A 13,581-nucleotide genomic window follows, 5' to 3' on the forward strand; every position below is an offset into this window, starting at 1 on the left:
CTGCATGCTCAACGAGGGGAAAGTGACTTTGACGCTCTGCTGCTTTTGAAAAGTCATGCTCTGTGTGTGTTTATATATATATATAAATAGTGAGCAATAAAGAGTATTTAAAATCCCTATTTGTGATGAGATATAAGCATCCATAGATGTTTTAACTATGGCTCTGAGCCTACTGGGTGCCGACTATAATGTCACGAGACACTGAATTCACGAGACAAGGCGATACACAAGATTGGGTCTACGAGACGAGATGAGGTTTTTATATTACTTTTAAGAAAAGTACAATGAAAACATATATGACAATATATTGCAATCTACTCATTTAATTTCTTCTACGTTACACTCTTCTGCACTCTGTGTGTATGCTAGTGGCCCCGCCTCCACCTACCGAGACAAAGAGACTGTATGACTGACAAAAGGGCTCACTCCATTCATGCTGTTGTTCTATGGAACATTTTCATTTATTGTGCAATGAATAGATTTATTTATTATCATCCCAGATCTAGTGCCCATGTGACATTTTTTGTACTGAACGAGAAATCTTGTCACATTTTAAACTTGCGAGATCTTGGGACACCCCTAGTGATTAGTATCCAATTAGTATTGAAGTAGTAGAGCACAGACCTCAGCCAAGGTTAGTAATGCTGTATGTGTGTCCGTCCAGTGGCGGGTTCTGCAAACAGTTGGGTGGGTTCTGACGTAAAAGCAGCAGTAGAAGGCAATGAATTGCTTTCATGCTGAAGCCACACATGGATGGTTAAGACAAGGCTATAGCAAATCATCATGTGTGGTACATGGCAGATTACGTTACATGACGGGGCTGTACAGTTTTGATTCTGGGGGCGGGGACGCATAGCAATGCATAGCAACGTATAACATTACATAACATAGCGTAGCATGGCATAACATAGAATAACATCACATAGCATAACATAACATATCACAGCACAATATATGATCATTTACAGCGTTTACAAAAGGAAGTGACAGATGCTGAATAAATTCAGTAGTATGCACACTGGTTTCACGAGTTCTTTCTAGCAATAGTAAACCAAAGTCGCCTGTATTGATGTCAAGCACGATTGATTACAACAGGTACTTCATTCAACTCTCAGGCATGTGTGCAAGAGAGCCCTGAATGCATCACCATGCATGCAACAGCGCACTGTGCCACAAAGGACAGCTCGGTCAAATGCGGTGCAATTAGGATGATGTATAGCGGCCTGGGACATACCAAAAGGGAGAAATACACAGAAACGTCAAGGCAGTGTGGAAGTGGGCGGGGTGCTCTGCAGTCCCAGAAAGACAGAAGGGAACCAAGGTAGCAGCAGGGAATTAGAGCATCAATTAAGGGCAGCATGCCCTGGATGGCACAGCAACGTTCCCACAATGCATCACCATCAGTGCTATCTCACTCGCACACGACACAAGTGCCCCATCATACACTTTGTCTTTCTGAGGCTCCTCCTTTTCCCTTCCCCTGACACTTGGCTGCACTTGTGGACGAAAGTGGACAAAAACAGAATCCGCTTTCTTTTTTTAGACCTCTATCCTCCTCTCATGCCTCCTACTGAGCGGTACAGGTGAGACAACTAGTATTGAATTATTGAGGAGTGAGCACACCCAGGAGGGTAAGGTGACATCCACAAAGCGGCTAGGAAGAAGCTAATGCTGATTAGATAATGCAGTATTTTAGTGCCCTGCAGACTTTACATGTAGGTACACACTTGGCAGTGCAACTCAGTAAGAGGAGTGAGGCAAGGATGGGCGACCTCACATCCTGTCCGGTTAGCCTAACAGGAAATGCTCACTGCTGGTCAAAATGACTTTTCCTACTCAGTCATTTATACGGCTCTTGCTAATCACAAATCCCTCCCCCCACGTTTGTTTGTTTGTTTGTTAGTTAGCAGGATTACACAAAAACAACACTGATTTGCACAAAAATTCAACAACACTGTGGCCTTCCCTCCCGATTTAGTCACTGCTGGGCATGCAACAACTTATTTACACATGGTTCAAGGCACTGCTTCTCAAACATTTTACACCAAGTACCACGTCAAAAATATTTGGCTTTGCAAGTACCACCGTAACGTGCTGAATGAGCCCAGTTTATAATTTCACTGACTGCATTAGCCCAGAGTTTCATGTGTTGTTGTTCTAAGGACCTTTGTGTCACATAGAAATGTGCAGCTTTCCAAATTGTATCGTTACCAGCATTATTTAATTGAATCTAGGAAGATTAAACTGTCGTACTTGTCGATACTAGGAGAACATGTTGTTGACTTTTTTTTAATGACTTTTGTGGGTGGACAAAATGTGTCAAATAAATATGGTACTTTTCTATAACTTACATTGCATATTGCAGTATTTGTCTTATTTTGCACAAACAGGGTTTACATTTGTGGAAATGCATCAGTAAAAGAAGCATAATTCATAACACAAGACCTGACATTAGTGTGATGGATATCGGTATCGGAAATGAAGTGCTGTAAGATCGTGTAAGAAAGCCAATATCGAGCATCTCTAGTAATATCACCAATAATATGACAACACAGGGTGTTTGTTCTTTAAATATACATAGCATACTGTATCTGCATGGATTGGTTTTAGTCTGTTTGATTTTTCAATATGGTGAAAACCGTTTAAGCCATCTTATACTGCTCTCACTAATCAAAAATCAGTCCTCCATGACCGGTTGTTTGCCGCCCCCTTCCTCTATTCTGCTGATGCATCAAATTTGTCAGCACTTTTGGTTAATGTGTGTCTACTGCAGAAGCTGTCCGGATCACTGGGTCCTGTGCCAGTCCGCATCCTGTCAACAATATGTCTTGATTGTGTGTGCTTTAAATCTGGTTTCCATTTCAGCTGTTTTTGCAGATCAAGCCTCTCCGCTTGCCTCATTACACAACCCGCCCAAACCTTCTTCTATTCAGGGTGAAGTTCCTCTAAATCCCTGCACTGTTAATCCCAATGTGCATCCGCCCCATGTGTCCCCTCCTCCTCCTCCAGGCTGGCGTCCAAACCAGTCCCAGCTCATTCCTCAGAGCCGGAAAAACAGAGCAGACGGTGACAGGAACTGGCTGTCGGGAATATGGGGAGCAGAGAGGGCTGGAGGGGAAAACAGGAAGGATGAAGAAGAAGAGGAGAGCGACATCTCCCTCAAGACACACTGAGTGTGAATCCAAGTGGGAAAAAGCAGCAAAACTGTCGCTAGTACCGAGACCCACTTCCTTCAGTCTGTTATCAACAAGAAAATCCCCTGCAGGAATTACAGAATGTGCTAAAAAGATTACTGTTATTACTGTACATGAATGTGTGTGTGTGAGTATTGTCATTCATCCAGGTCATTGTATTCTCAGGGCATTGAATCAATCGCCAACTGGACTGTTCAGGTCCTCTTAGAACTGTCCTCTGTAGTCTTTGAGCATGAACTGATGAAACCTGCTCCGATGAGGGGTGAAACGTCTTCTAAGACAACCTTAACAGTCCAGTTCCAACTGACTCAATGCCCTGACAATTCAGTGGCACATTATAGAATTAACGAATATGACCCTACTAAACTATAAAACTACTCTATAAAACTATAAAAAATATATATATATATATATTAGGGATGCTCCGATCGATCAGCCACCGATTTCCGTGAAAAAGCACATGATCGGCATATGCCCATAAATGCCTTTCAACGGCGATCACAAAAGCCAATCACCTGCAGCTCGGACTATTGCAGCAGCCTGAAGCGATCATCCTCCGCCCGCTTTCTTTCATACTGCGGCAGCTTGCCAAACCCAAAACAAACATGTCCGCCGTGTGGAACTTACCTGCCGTTTGTGAGAGTGATATAAATTTTGCACACTGCAAAACATGGCACGGAAAATATCTCGCCGGGGTAGCACGTTTAAAAAGCTTTAATTTAATACTGCATTTGAAAAACAAAACACTTGACGGAGTAAACAATAAACAAAAATTATTGTTAAATGATTATAAGATTTTGAGGATGCTAGCATGTCTTTCAAAGCTTTTTGAAAAAAACCCATAGGGGGCGCCATAAATGTCATTTATAGTCCTTATAGGACACCCCATGGTGTTCACATTTATTGTTTACAATTGTTAAATTGTGTGTTCTTTTTTCACTTTTCCATTTAAAAAATAGGATCACCCTCCACCCCCATTTTTCACAACTATATGCCTGAATTTTTATTGATCTATTATTATTCACTGAAATTTTTTTAATAAAAAAAAAATTGCACCAAAATATTTTTTAAGTGAAAAGAAGAAAACACCGAAATAGTGTAAACAAAAAAAATTATAATAGTACAATATTAAGTCTCTAAGAAATTATGTTGTGTCTTGCTGTTGTAATTTAATGACATTCTTTTTTCTAAATTCCTGCATGCATGTGCCTTTTTCAATAAAGAACACTACATTTCAAGATGGATGTGCCACCAAAACAAAGACAAAAGTGAAGCTAATTCCCAGTTGTTTTTCCACTTTATGCAAGTTTAGAATCTTTCAAATTGAATAAAAATACACCTGGTGTTAATGAAAATCTCAGCAATCTCTCATATAATTATCCTACACAACTATTTTTGTATGCTTGTGAATATTGTCATCATCTCGTAAACACAGACAATGAGTCCAATGTGGGGTATAGTGCTGAAGTACAATGGTGTGACTGCAAAGTGACTTTGTATGGAAGCCAGCATGGATGCTGGAGCAACGTCAAAGGGGTGAAAGTTCATGCTACTCACGTCCCGAGCACTTCCTTGAAATCAAAGATCTTCTTGATGTCGTCGACCTGCTTCTTCCACGTCTCACCCCCGCTGGCGTCTCCGTTCTCCCGAGCCATGACGCTGCTTTACCGGGGGACCAAGTCCTGTGGGCTACCGGAGGGGTGATGAAAAAAAAAACAATAAACAAAACAAAAAAAAAGGTCAGGGTTCCAAGTTGTGTGAGAGGATTCGTGCTGTACCGGTAGTGAGTGCTGCGGCAGGACCATGTGAGTCCTCCAGCAGGTTGCTGTGTCCCTGCTCCTCTTCGCCCTCTCTCTCCACTCCGGCTGTCAAATTTGGAGGAAAGTATATCCACTTCCGATCAGGACCTTCAAAATAAGAGCACATGTCTTTGTGGTAATCCCCCAAATATGCAGTATGGCCTATATTATTTACTGAAGACGTTTGGAAATTAGCATTATTTCAATGGGAATTTAAAGAATGCTCAGTGGTGGTGTTCGGGACATTTAAATTGATATTGGATATATCATGTATATAGGTCTACAGCTGCATCTCGATAAAATAGAATATCTTTGAAAATGCATTACTATCGTTCAGTTTAAAAATGTAAACAAATGATTACAGCTTGCAGTTAATAAACAAAACCCAAATTAGTTTCTCAAAATATAACAAATTGTCCAAACTTTCAATATAATTTTGTGCTCTGCTCAGTAAATGAACTGCAAAAGCGTGTTGAGCCTCCAATTGGTCTCTTAGTCTGAACTCCTGGAATCAAATAACTTTTACGCAATATTCTAATGTATTGAGATGGATCTGTATCTCAGGGGTACTGAAAAAAATCAAGGGATGTGGGGGGCCCACTTTGATATTTTTATACATTGTATAAAGTATATTCTTTTAATTTTGTGCAGCAGGTAAAAAAAAAGTTAAATATTTAAAGACAAAGCTTTGAGTAATTATTAGTAGAGCTCAGCTTTTTTGATCTACATTGTGCATTGTTGCTAGGTATTTTTCCACATTTTTAAAACATTTTTTATTTCTATAATGTGTCATGGGGCAATAAAAATGAGCCACAGGCCGCAAATGACCCCCAAGCTACACATCGAACACCTCTGGTTGATATGTACAAGCATGGGGTATGAAGGAAAAAAAACATAGCAATATTAACATAACAGCGCCATTTAATTCATACATACTTTTTATGAAGTAATGTTAAAGTGGCCATACTGTATATACTGTATACTGTACCGCAAGTGTGTCCAAATGTTCACCACCGAGGCCTGCTTCCTGAAAAAGTAAAGGATCCTGGGGGGCCACTTGGAAACATTTTGTGCTAAAGATGCTAAAACCATTGCAATGTAGGTCAATATATGCTAAGCTACCTGAACAATACATCCACATTTTAGCTTTGCGTTGTAGGTGGCAAAGCAAATTAGTGTAATATTTAATAACATATCTCATCATTACATGAAAAGTTGTTAAGTTACATTTTGCTGTTTTTCCCGTTTTATTTATTTATTTATTTATTTAGAAAATGTATTTTTAGAATGTGCCGCGGGTCGTTACACAGTAACTCACAGGCAAATTGAAACTCAATTTCGTAAATTGGTGTTTAAGCAAATTTGTAGGTCTTCTTTTTTTCTTTCTCTTAATTTGAAGGTGAGCTCCCATTATTTCCTGTATTGACTGTCAACCTGATGCAAGCAATGCTGTCACCTGGAGATTAATTGAAAAGCTGTCAGGGCCATCCCACTCTTAGCAATGCACCAATATGAGACAGAAGACAACATGCGTCTCATATAACACTCGGATGCTTGCAAACCGGGGACGACGCTGATCCTCACATTGTGACAGCTGCAGATGCTGAGGTCATCTCAGGCTGCGTTGCTGCTCAGCAACACACACCGGCCTTGTTACGTGTACAGACACTGTTAGAGAGACACACACACGCACGCACGCACGCACGCACGGTTTAGAAGGAGGTGAGGCTGCTCATGAGTATTCTGTCTGCAAAGCACTGCAGCCCTTCCTCAACTGTAGCCAAGGAAAACACCCCCACCCTTACCCTTTTACTGAGTCAGCAGTTGGCATGTTAAAAGTTGGTGACCCTGCTGCGAGAAAGCAGATATCAAAAGAGATGAAGTCACTACAATACAGGTTAATGCAGGACACTGCTGCCATACGCTTGCATGGTATGCTTACAGCCCACAAAGATAAACCTCACCTACCCTGTAATTGCTATTTCAGCCCAGCAGAGTGTGGAGAAAATACACACTTGCACGCACACACTACACAAATTGAAGTGGCCTGCATGGAGCTCATTTAGCCCCTGGCGTAATTGGAGTCGTTACGTAAAAGCACAATCCATTTCTAATGTGTGAGTTTGCGGCATCCACCAGACTTGACAGTTCAGTCGATATATGACAAGAAAGTTTAATGGGGGTTCCGTCTGGGCCACAGTCTACAGCGATGCATGATGGGAAACGGCACACACTCACAGAAATAAGGGGTGCCTGCAGCGACTTGGAGCAATGAGTGTGTCAGAAGTGCTCAGACTAAATTGACAGGGACGGATGGGGCAAGTAAGTAAAAAGCTGATCAGGAGTTTGGAATGAACAAGTTTGTTCAAGACTTCACTGTGCATGTAGAAACTACAGACATGATCTGGACTGAAAACAACAAACCCGCTTCGAAAATAGCCCGATGGTATTCTTGTCTTTGCTTGAATGTCACTTGTGAAAAGCCCTGATTGATTGATTGTCGGTGGAGTAACACAGCATCATCCAAAACACGGCAGGGGTGTAATGAAATCACGTCATGCAGAGATAAATTCGATGTTCAACTCCGCTGCGCGTCAACACTGTGGAGTATCAGCCTCCTCATCCTCGGACTCCTCCTGTTGGCTTTTCTTCTGCGGAGAAAAGGGTGATAGCAATTGAAGTGTTATTTTTACTTCAGGCTAGTTTATTTATTTATTTTGCACTAGCAGCAGAAACTGGCCAACAGGGCATATATCAATTTTCGCCATCTAAAATTACTACAAGAAATTATTTGAAATATTTCTCCATAGTTGATCAATAAAATTGTGTCAAATTCTCATCCCTACTACAAAGCATTAAATGTTCATTGTTAAAGCAATGTTATTAATTCCTGAATTAAGGATATTGTTTGGCTTTTATTTTATTGCATAACAACAAATGAAATAATTGTTCATTTTTCCCAAACCTGATTAATGACATTTTGTCAAATGCCCATCCTTACAAGTTTCAAGAGTTTTATTGTCATATGCATAGTAAAACAGCAGTTATACTATGCAATGAAATTCTTATTCTCTTCATTCTCCCAAGAAAAGAAAGAAAACACAAGAAAAAGAATAAGAACATAAGAAACATAAACATAAATACCAATAAATTAAGCAACAACAACAGAAGAGACATTAATACAGATAAATAATACAATAAATAAATAAATAAAGTGCTATGAGTGTGTGCTTGTGTTGCGTGCGGCGTGTGCGAGTGCTTCGTTGAGAAGCCTGATGGCCTGTGGGTAAAAGCTGTTTGCCAGCCTTGTGGTCCTGGACTTCAAACTCCTGTAGCGTCCGCCTGACGGTAGGAGTGTGAATAATGAGTGTTGTGGATGTGTGCTGTCCTTGATGAGGTTGTGTGTTCTTCGTAGGACTCTTGCAGTGAGGGGAGGGCTGCCCCAACAAGGTTCTGTGAGGTCTTGATCACCCGCTGGAGTGCCTTCCTATCACGTGTTGTACAGTTACCGTACCAAACAGTGATGGAGGCGGTAAGGACACTTTCCATAGCGCATCTACAGAAGCAAGTCAGGATTGTGGTGGACATGCCAAATTTCCTCAGTCTTCTCAGGAAGTACAGTCTCCTTTGGGACTTCTTCATAATTTGTTGGGTGTTGTGAGACCAGGTGAGGTCCTCGCTGATGTGTGTGCCAAGGACTGGTTTCATTTGATACTTTTAAAAGGACTTTTACTGACTTAGATGCAAGCTCAATCACATTATACAGTAGATGGTTTAATTTGTTATTTGATTGGACTTTTCCCCTGCATTTTCTGCTGTTAACAGTGCTGCTTCCTTTGAGTCTTTCCGAATTAAAAGAGATGTCTAAAATAAATGTGCACTCACCAGTTTGAGGAAGTCGATGAGTTTATAGGCGTCTTCTCCAGTGGAGAGGTCCACAAAGTCGCGTGGGATTCGGTAACTGAGGCACGGACTGGGCTGCACCGTCACCTCACTGGTGGTGTAGCGGAAGATGGGGCCTTCCTGTGGATCATTTTCATTATAAACATTAGCTGTGTTTCAATTGGCCCAGTTCAAGGTTTAACACTTCAATATGTATACTATGTATACATGTAGTGCTGTCCCAAATCCATTACTGTCATTGCACACTTATCAGAATAAACGATCGTAATATTTATCCACTTTCTCTTCTTCTCTCCTCTTTAATTGGCAATTCTCCCCTTTCGCTATGGAGCCAAGATGGCGACTGATTGAGGGTGGTTAGGGTCCATCGCTACACACTCACCATTTGGGGCGTGTTGAGTGCAACTTCCAGGTACTGACGGCGCACTGCACTTTTCCATACTTATACTTGGAACGCACTCAAGTGTAAGTGTGGAAATGCGCAAATTGAAAGACAGCCACTACTTAGAAACCTTAGCGTGCTGGCTAACCTGCTGCTGAGTGATTTCTCCACCGGACGTCAGCTCCTCCCAGCTGAAGAGAAGCGAGTCCGTGACCTCGCCAAATGGGTTCAGATCAATCAGCCACACCCTCCCCTTGCAAAGACCACAGAATACATGACAACAATCTCTCTAGTTCTTAATTTGATCACAAAAAGACGCGCTTACCTGGCTATCTCTGTAGACGTCCAACACAACTGAAAAGACAGACAAGTCAATGCTAATTAAACCAAAAAAAAAACAAAAAAAACAAAAAGGTTCTCACAGTCTTCATCCAGGAAGTTATACTGGATGCGCTGGTTAAAGAAGTCCTCTATAGCGTGAACGATCGACTCCTCCTGTTTCAAGATGTGCGGATAATACTGAGTGTAGTCTCTTTGGGAGATCGCTGGCAACACAAACACAGAGAAGAAACATTGAGCTTTAAACATTTTAGTATAGGGTAAGCAGACTATGTTTCAATTTGCACACTTCCACATTTACACTTAGCATTTTGAGTGCTTTCACACTGAGAAGTAAGCAAATGGTGAGTGTGCAGTGATGGACCCTAACCGCCCTCAGCCATCTCCATCTTGGCTACGTAGCGGAAGAGGAGAGGGTAGCTTGTGTGGTTTCAACTCACAATTAAAAAGGGGAGAAGAAGTACATGCAGGGAAATATTGCCATTGGCATTTCTGGTAAGAGCGCAACGACAGTAATAGACATGGGACAGCGCTACACTGTCAAAATTTGCACGCGGTGGACATAGAAGAGGTGGGAGCAAGTCAGTGTTGTGCAAGTCTCAAGTCAAGACAAGTCCGAAGTCATAGGCTTGAAAATGTCAAGTCATAAGCACTGTTAATTGTCTCCCAAATAAAATGCCATTTTAACAATGTCATAATGAAACAGTCTATTAAATTTGACAAATACAATGAAAGCATTTTTAATTGTTTTATTTTTAGTTTTTAAATAAGACCATTGTGACTATACTAAAGTCACAGAAAATTCCTGACATTCAGAATTTAGTGCACAGAAATGTGATCCACACATTCGTTCTTTATTCTTCAACCAGGTCGGACGTTAACAGATGACGTCAATGAGGCGGATTCATAGGGAGAACATGTTGTCTTGCTGTAAATGACGTAATAACGATCACGCCAGTTGAATACTTTGAATGGGGGGCACATTTTACTTAACACATTCACTGAAAATCTCAACTATTTTCCAGTCATCAGACTGAGTCACGTCCCGAGTCACTGACGTCAAAGTCCAGCTCGAGTTGCAAGTCTCTGATGATAATTGTCAAGTCGATGCCAAAGTCATCAAACTTGTGACTCGAGTCTGACTCGTGTCCAAGTCACGTGACTCGAGTAGATAGTATCTGGTAGATAGTAACATATATAGTGAAGTGGAAGTGTGCAAATTGAAACGGCAATATTGTATTACTATCTACTTGGATAACAATAATGCAAAAACTACACAAACATTAAAAAAAAAAAAAAAAACACAAAACCTAATAATAATCATTCCTATGTTTTTTTGACTGGGGTGGCCACAGCCCAACTGAAAACAATGAAAGTGCACGGGGGCTACTTTGGTGTTTGTGTGTATATATATATGAGTTATTGGTATCAACATTTTAGCCTTTTTGCTCTATTTTTCCCAAATTCTGCAGATTTTCTTTGTGTTTCATTTTATTTCTACAACAGGCCAGTAGAAAAACGCACTTTGGACGGTCTCATTTCGGCCATTTATCCACATAAAAACATGACACATCAAAGAGAATATATCAATAAATTAAATACATAAATAGCTATGAAGTTTCAGATCATTTGTCCACACACAACATTAGATATATTATTGAATACATATTAGTAATGCGGCACCTCGGTTAGCGTGTTTTTCGGTTAACGGCAAAAATGTATGCCATTTTGCCTCAGTTTGTGTACATTTTCTGGTTAGAGTATACTATGGTGCGCATCTTGTCGCGTTATTAATTTATTCTTAATGTATTTTTATCACAAAACATCATTGTTGACAGCCTATTAGCTTGCCGCTACATGGAAACAGGAAGCGGAAGTCAGCTCCGTCGCCCGTCTCTGATGTCATCAGCAGTTAACTCAATAGTTCTTTGCTAACCAACAGTTATGGCACAAGTCTAAAAATGTGAACATGAAATACATTTCTATAGTTTTTTTACATGCATAAAACAATTCTGAATGCATAAATGACAAATGAAAGGGATAAATGAACATTTAAGGTTACTTTTACTTTCATTGTTGAAGACACAATGACGTGTCGACAAAGACACAATGTCGCAGCGAGACACCACCTTCTTGTTTTGCCATTAGTTATTTATTGAATGGAACCCACTTTTATTCTCTGGCTTTTAACTTGGCGTGAGCTGCATGGTCCTCCGTATCTTTTATTGCTTTCCTTTCTTTTATTTGATCTGGTTTGACTTATTTGAGGGTTTTTATCTACCTTATTATTTATTGTTTTACATGTATTGTTTTTATTTGATTTGCGAGTTTTTAAAAATTGTATTCATTCAAACGTTAACCTTTTATTATTTTGCAACTTTGTGCAGCCCTTTGGAAACTGTGTTTATAAAATGTGCTGTAGAAATAAAGTGGATTAGATGGGATGGGGGTTGATGGTGTTTGGTTTATAACCTCACTTGTAATGATAGTGAAGACGATGTATACTGTGAGAGGAAGCATGATAAAGCATGATAATGTCCAAATATAATATAAAGCAACATGCACAGGGTCTTACCAATCAGTTTATTTTCTTTAACAAAGCAGCGGAACTCTCCTCCGGGGATCAGCTCACTCCACTTTCTCAGAACTAGCTGAGGGCAAAAGAGGACACAGGCTATTTTATTGTACTCTTACAAATAACATGCGTAAAACCACATCTATACTCCAACAATACCTCATAATTGATGATGGGATCAGGTGAATCCTGGTCGTTGCAGTGAAGGAACCTGCATAAACAAAGTAAAAACGTTATGTTGTTAGTATGATAGTATCCATCCATATGCAATCTGACTACTGTGCTGCAGGGTCTTACGGCTGCGTGAGGTCATGGGTGATGAAGTCTGAGCTTTTGAAGAGTAAAAATATGTCACTCAGACTGTGACACTGGAGGGAGCTGTTCAGTGCAATCCAATTAGCGTCCTAAAATGAACATGCACACGGGATTACAGTTTGAAGCCATTCCGTCTTGCCATACTAAATTGTGCAGGGACTCCATCCGATATAAATTAATATAAAAGCTCCTATCTTAATCAGAAGCAAGCAAATAGAGTTCATCATTGTTTTACCCTTGGGGCACTCCAGTTGAGTTTGGGAAAAACAAGTCCACCCAAAGCATTTATGGCCTCCAGCACTTTAGCAGTGAATTCTGGGAACTCAGGAGCCTGGTGGAGAGACACAAAAGGAGTCATACTGTGAATAACACGTTCAATATTATTGCAGACACTGTATACAGTACGTTACAGTTACTTTGTACTTACTGTGACAGTGGTAGTTGTTTCATCATCTGACCACTAGAGGGAAGTAGAGAACGAAAAGCACAACAAGAGCTGCTAACATTTTCAGACGTGAAAAAAATCAATGACACTTATGTTTTCCCTCACTTGAATGTCTTCTTCTGCATCTGAATCGTTGTTAATTTGCGTCTGCTGTGCAACGCGGTCGCTTTGGAAAGACAAAAATCCAGTAAATTATTGCAGCCAACTTGGAAAATATGCAACATTTATGAGTGTTTGCGTGTGCTCGCATACCTCCCAGAGACTACCAGTGTCCCATCGTCCAGTAAATAGTCTATTACATTCTGAGGCAGTGGAAGAATCAGACTGAAAGAATGGAAAAATAATACATCATATTATTCAGCCATGGCACATAACAGACAACATACTCAACGCGAGATGACAGCGTCCTCTGCGTCTAGCCTCTAATGTTAGCTATTGTCAACAAAAAGCATAACACAGTATAAAAACAGCCTTTACCTTTTAATTGTATGTTGCTTAAATATCGGATACCAGACCGAAAATTGGCAATGTTCAACTTGCTCCTTCTTCATGCTGCAATATACTGTAGCGGAACAGTGTCCGTCAGTTAATGTCTTCCGTAGCACAATATTTCCATAAATTTATTTACA

General features: G+C 40.4%; 2 protein-coding genes across 2 annotated transcripts in view; both read right to left on the reverse strand.

Moving 5' to 3' along the window:
• The window catches only part of camk1da (calcium/calmodulin-dependent protein kinase 1Da), a 54,369-nt gene extending 49,017 nt beyond the window's left edge, over positions 1 to 5,352 (reverse strand). Inside the window, exons 1-2 of the mRNA XM_054800434.1 lie at positions 4,973 to 5,352; positions 4,752 to 4,883 (exon numbers count right to left, since the gene is read on the reverse strand). Of these exons, the coding sequence (XP_054656409.1) occupies positions 4,752 to 4,849 (98 nt within the window). The 5' untranslated portion in view covers positions 4,850 to 4,883; positions 4,973 to 5,352. The remainder of the gene's footprint in view (positions 1 to 4,751; positions 4,884 to 4,972) is intronic.
• Positions 5,353 to 7,152: 1,800 nt separating this feature from the next.
• cdc123 (cell division cycle 123 homolog (S. cerevisiae)) lies at positions 7,153 to 13,544 on the reverse strand. Its single transcript, XM_054752660.1, has 13 exons — positions 13,430 to 13,544; positions 13,205 to 13,276; positions 13,058 to 13,118; positions 12,935 to 12,967; positions 12,743 to 12,838; positions 12,490 to 12,596; positions 12,352 to 12,403; positions 12,193 to 12,268; positions 9,701 to 9,823; positions 9,604 to 9,632; positions 9,427 to 9,531; positions 8,879 to 9,016; positions 7,153 to 7,644 (listed from the first exon to the last, which is right to left on the reverse strand). The coding sequence occupies exons 1-13, from the start codon at positions 13,501 to 13,503 to the stop codon at positions 7,588 to 7,590; spliced, it is 1,023 nt and encodes a 340-aa protein (XP_054608635.1). The 5' UTR covers positions 13,504 to 13,544; the 3' UTR covers positions 7,153 to 7,587.
• Positions 13,545 to 13,581: the final 37 nt, after the last annotated feature.

Source organism: Dunckerocampus dactyliophorus, chromosome 15, assembly GCF_027744805.1.
Source record: "Dunckerocampus dactyliophorus isolate RoL2022-P2 chromosome 15, RoL_Ddac_1.1, whole genome shotgun sequence".
In the NCBI taxonomy this organism is placed as follows: Eukaryota; Metazoa; Chordata; class Actinopteri; order Syngnathiformes; family Syngnathidae; genus Dunckerocampus; species Dunckerocampus dactyliophorus.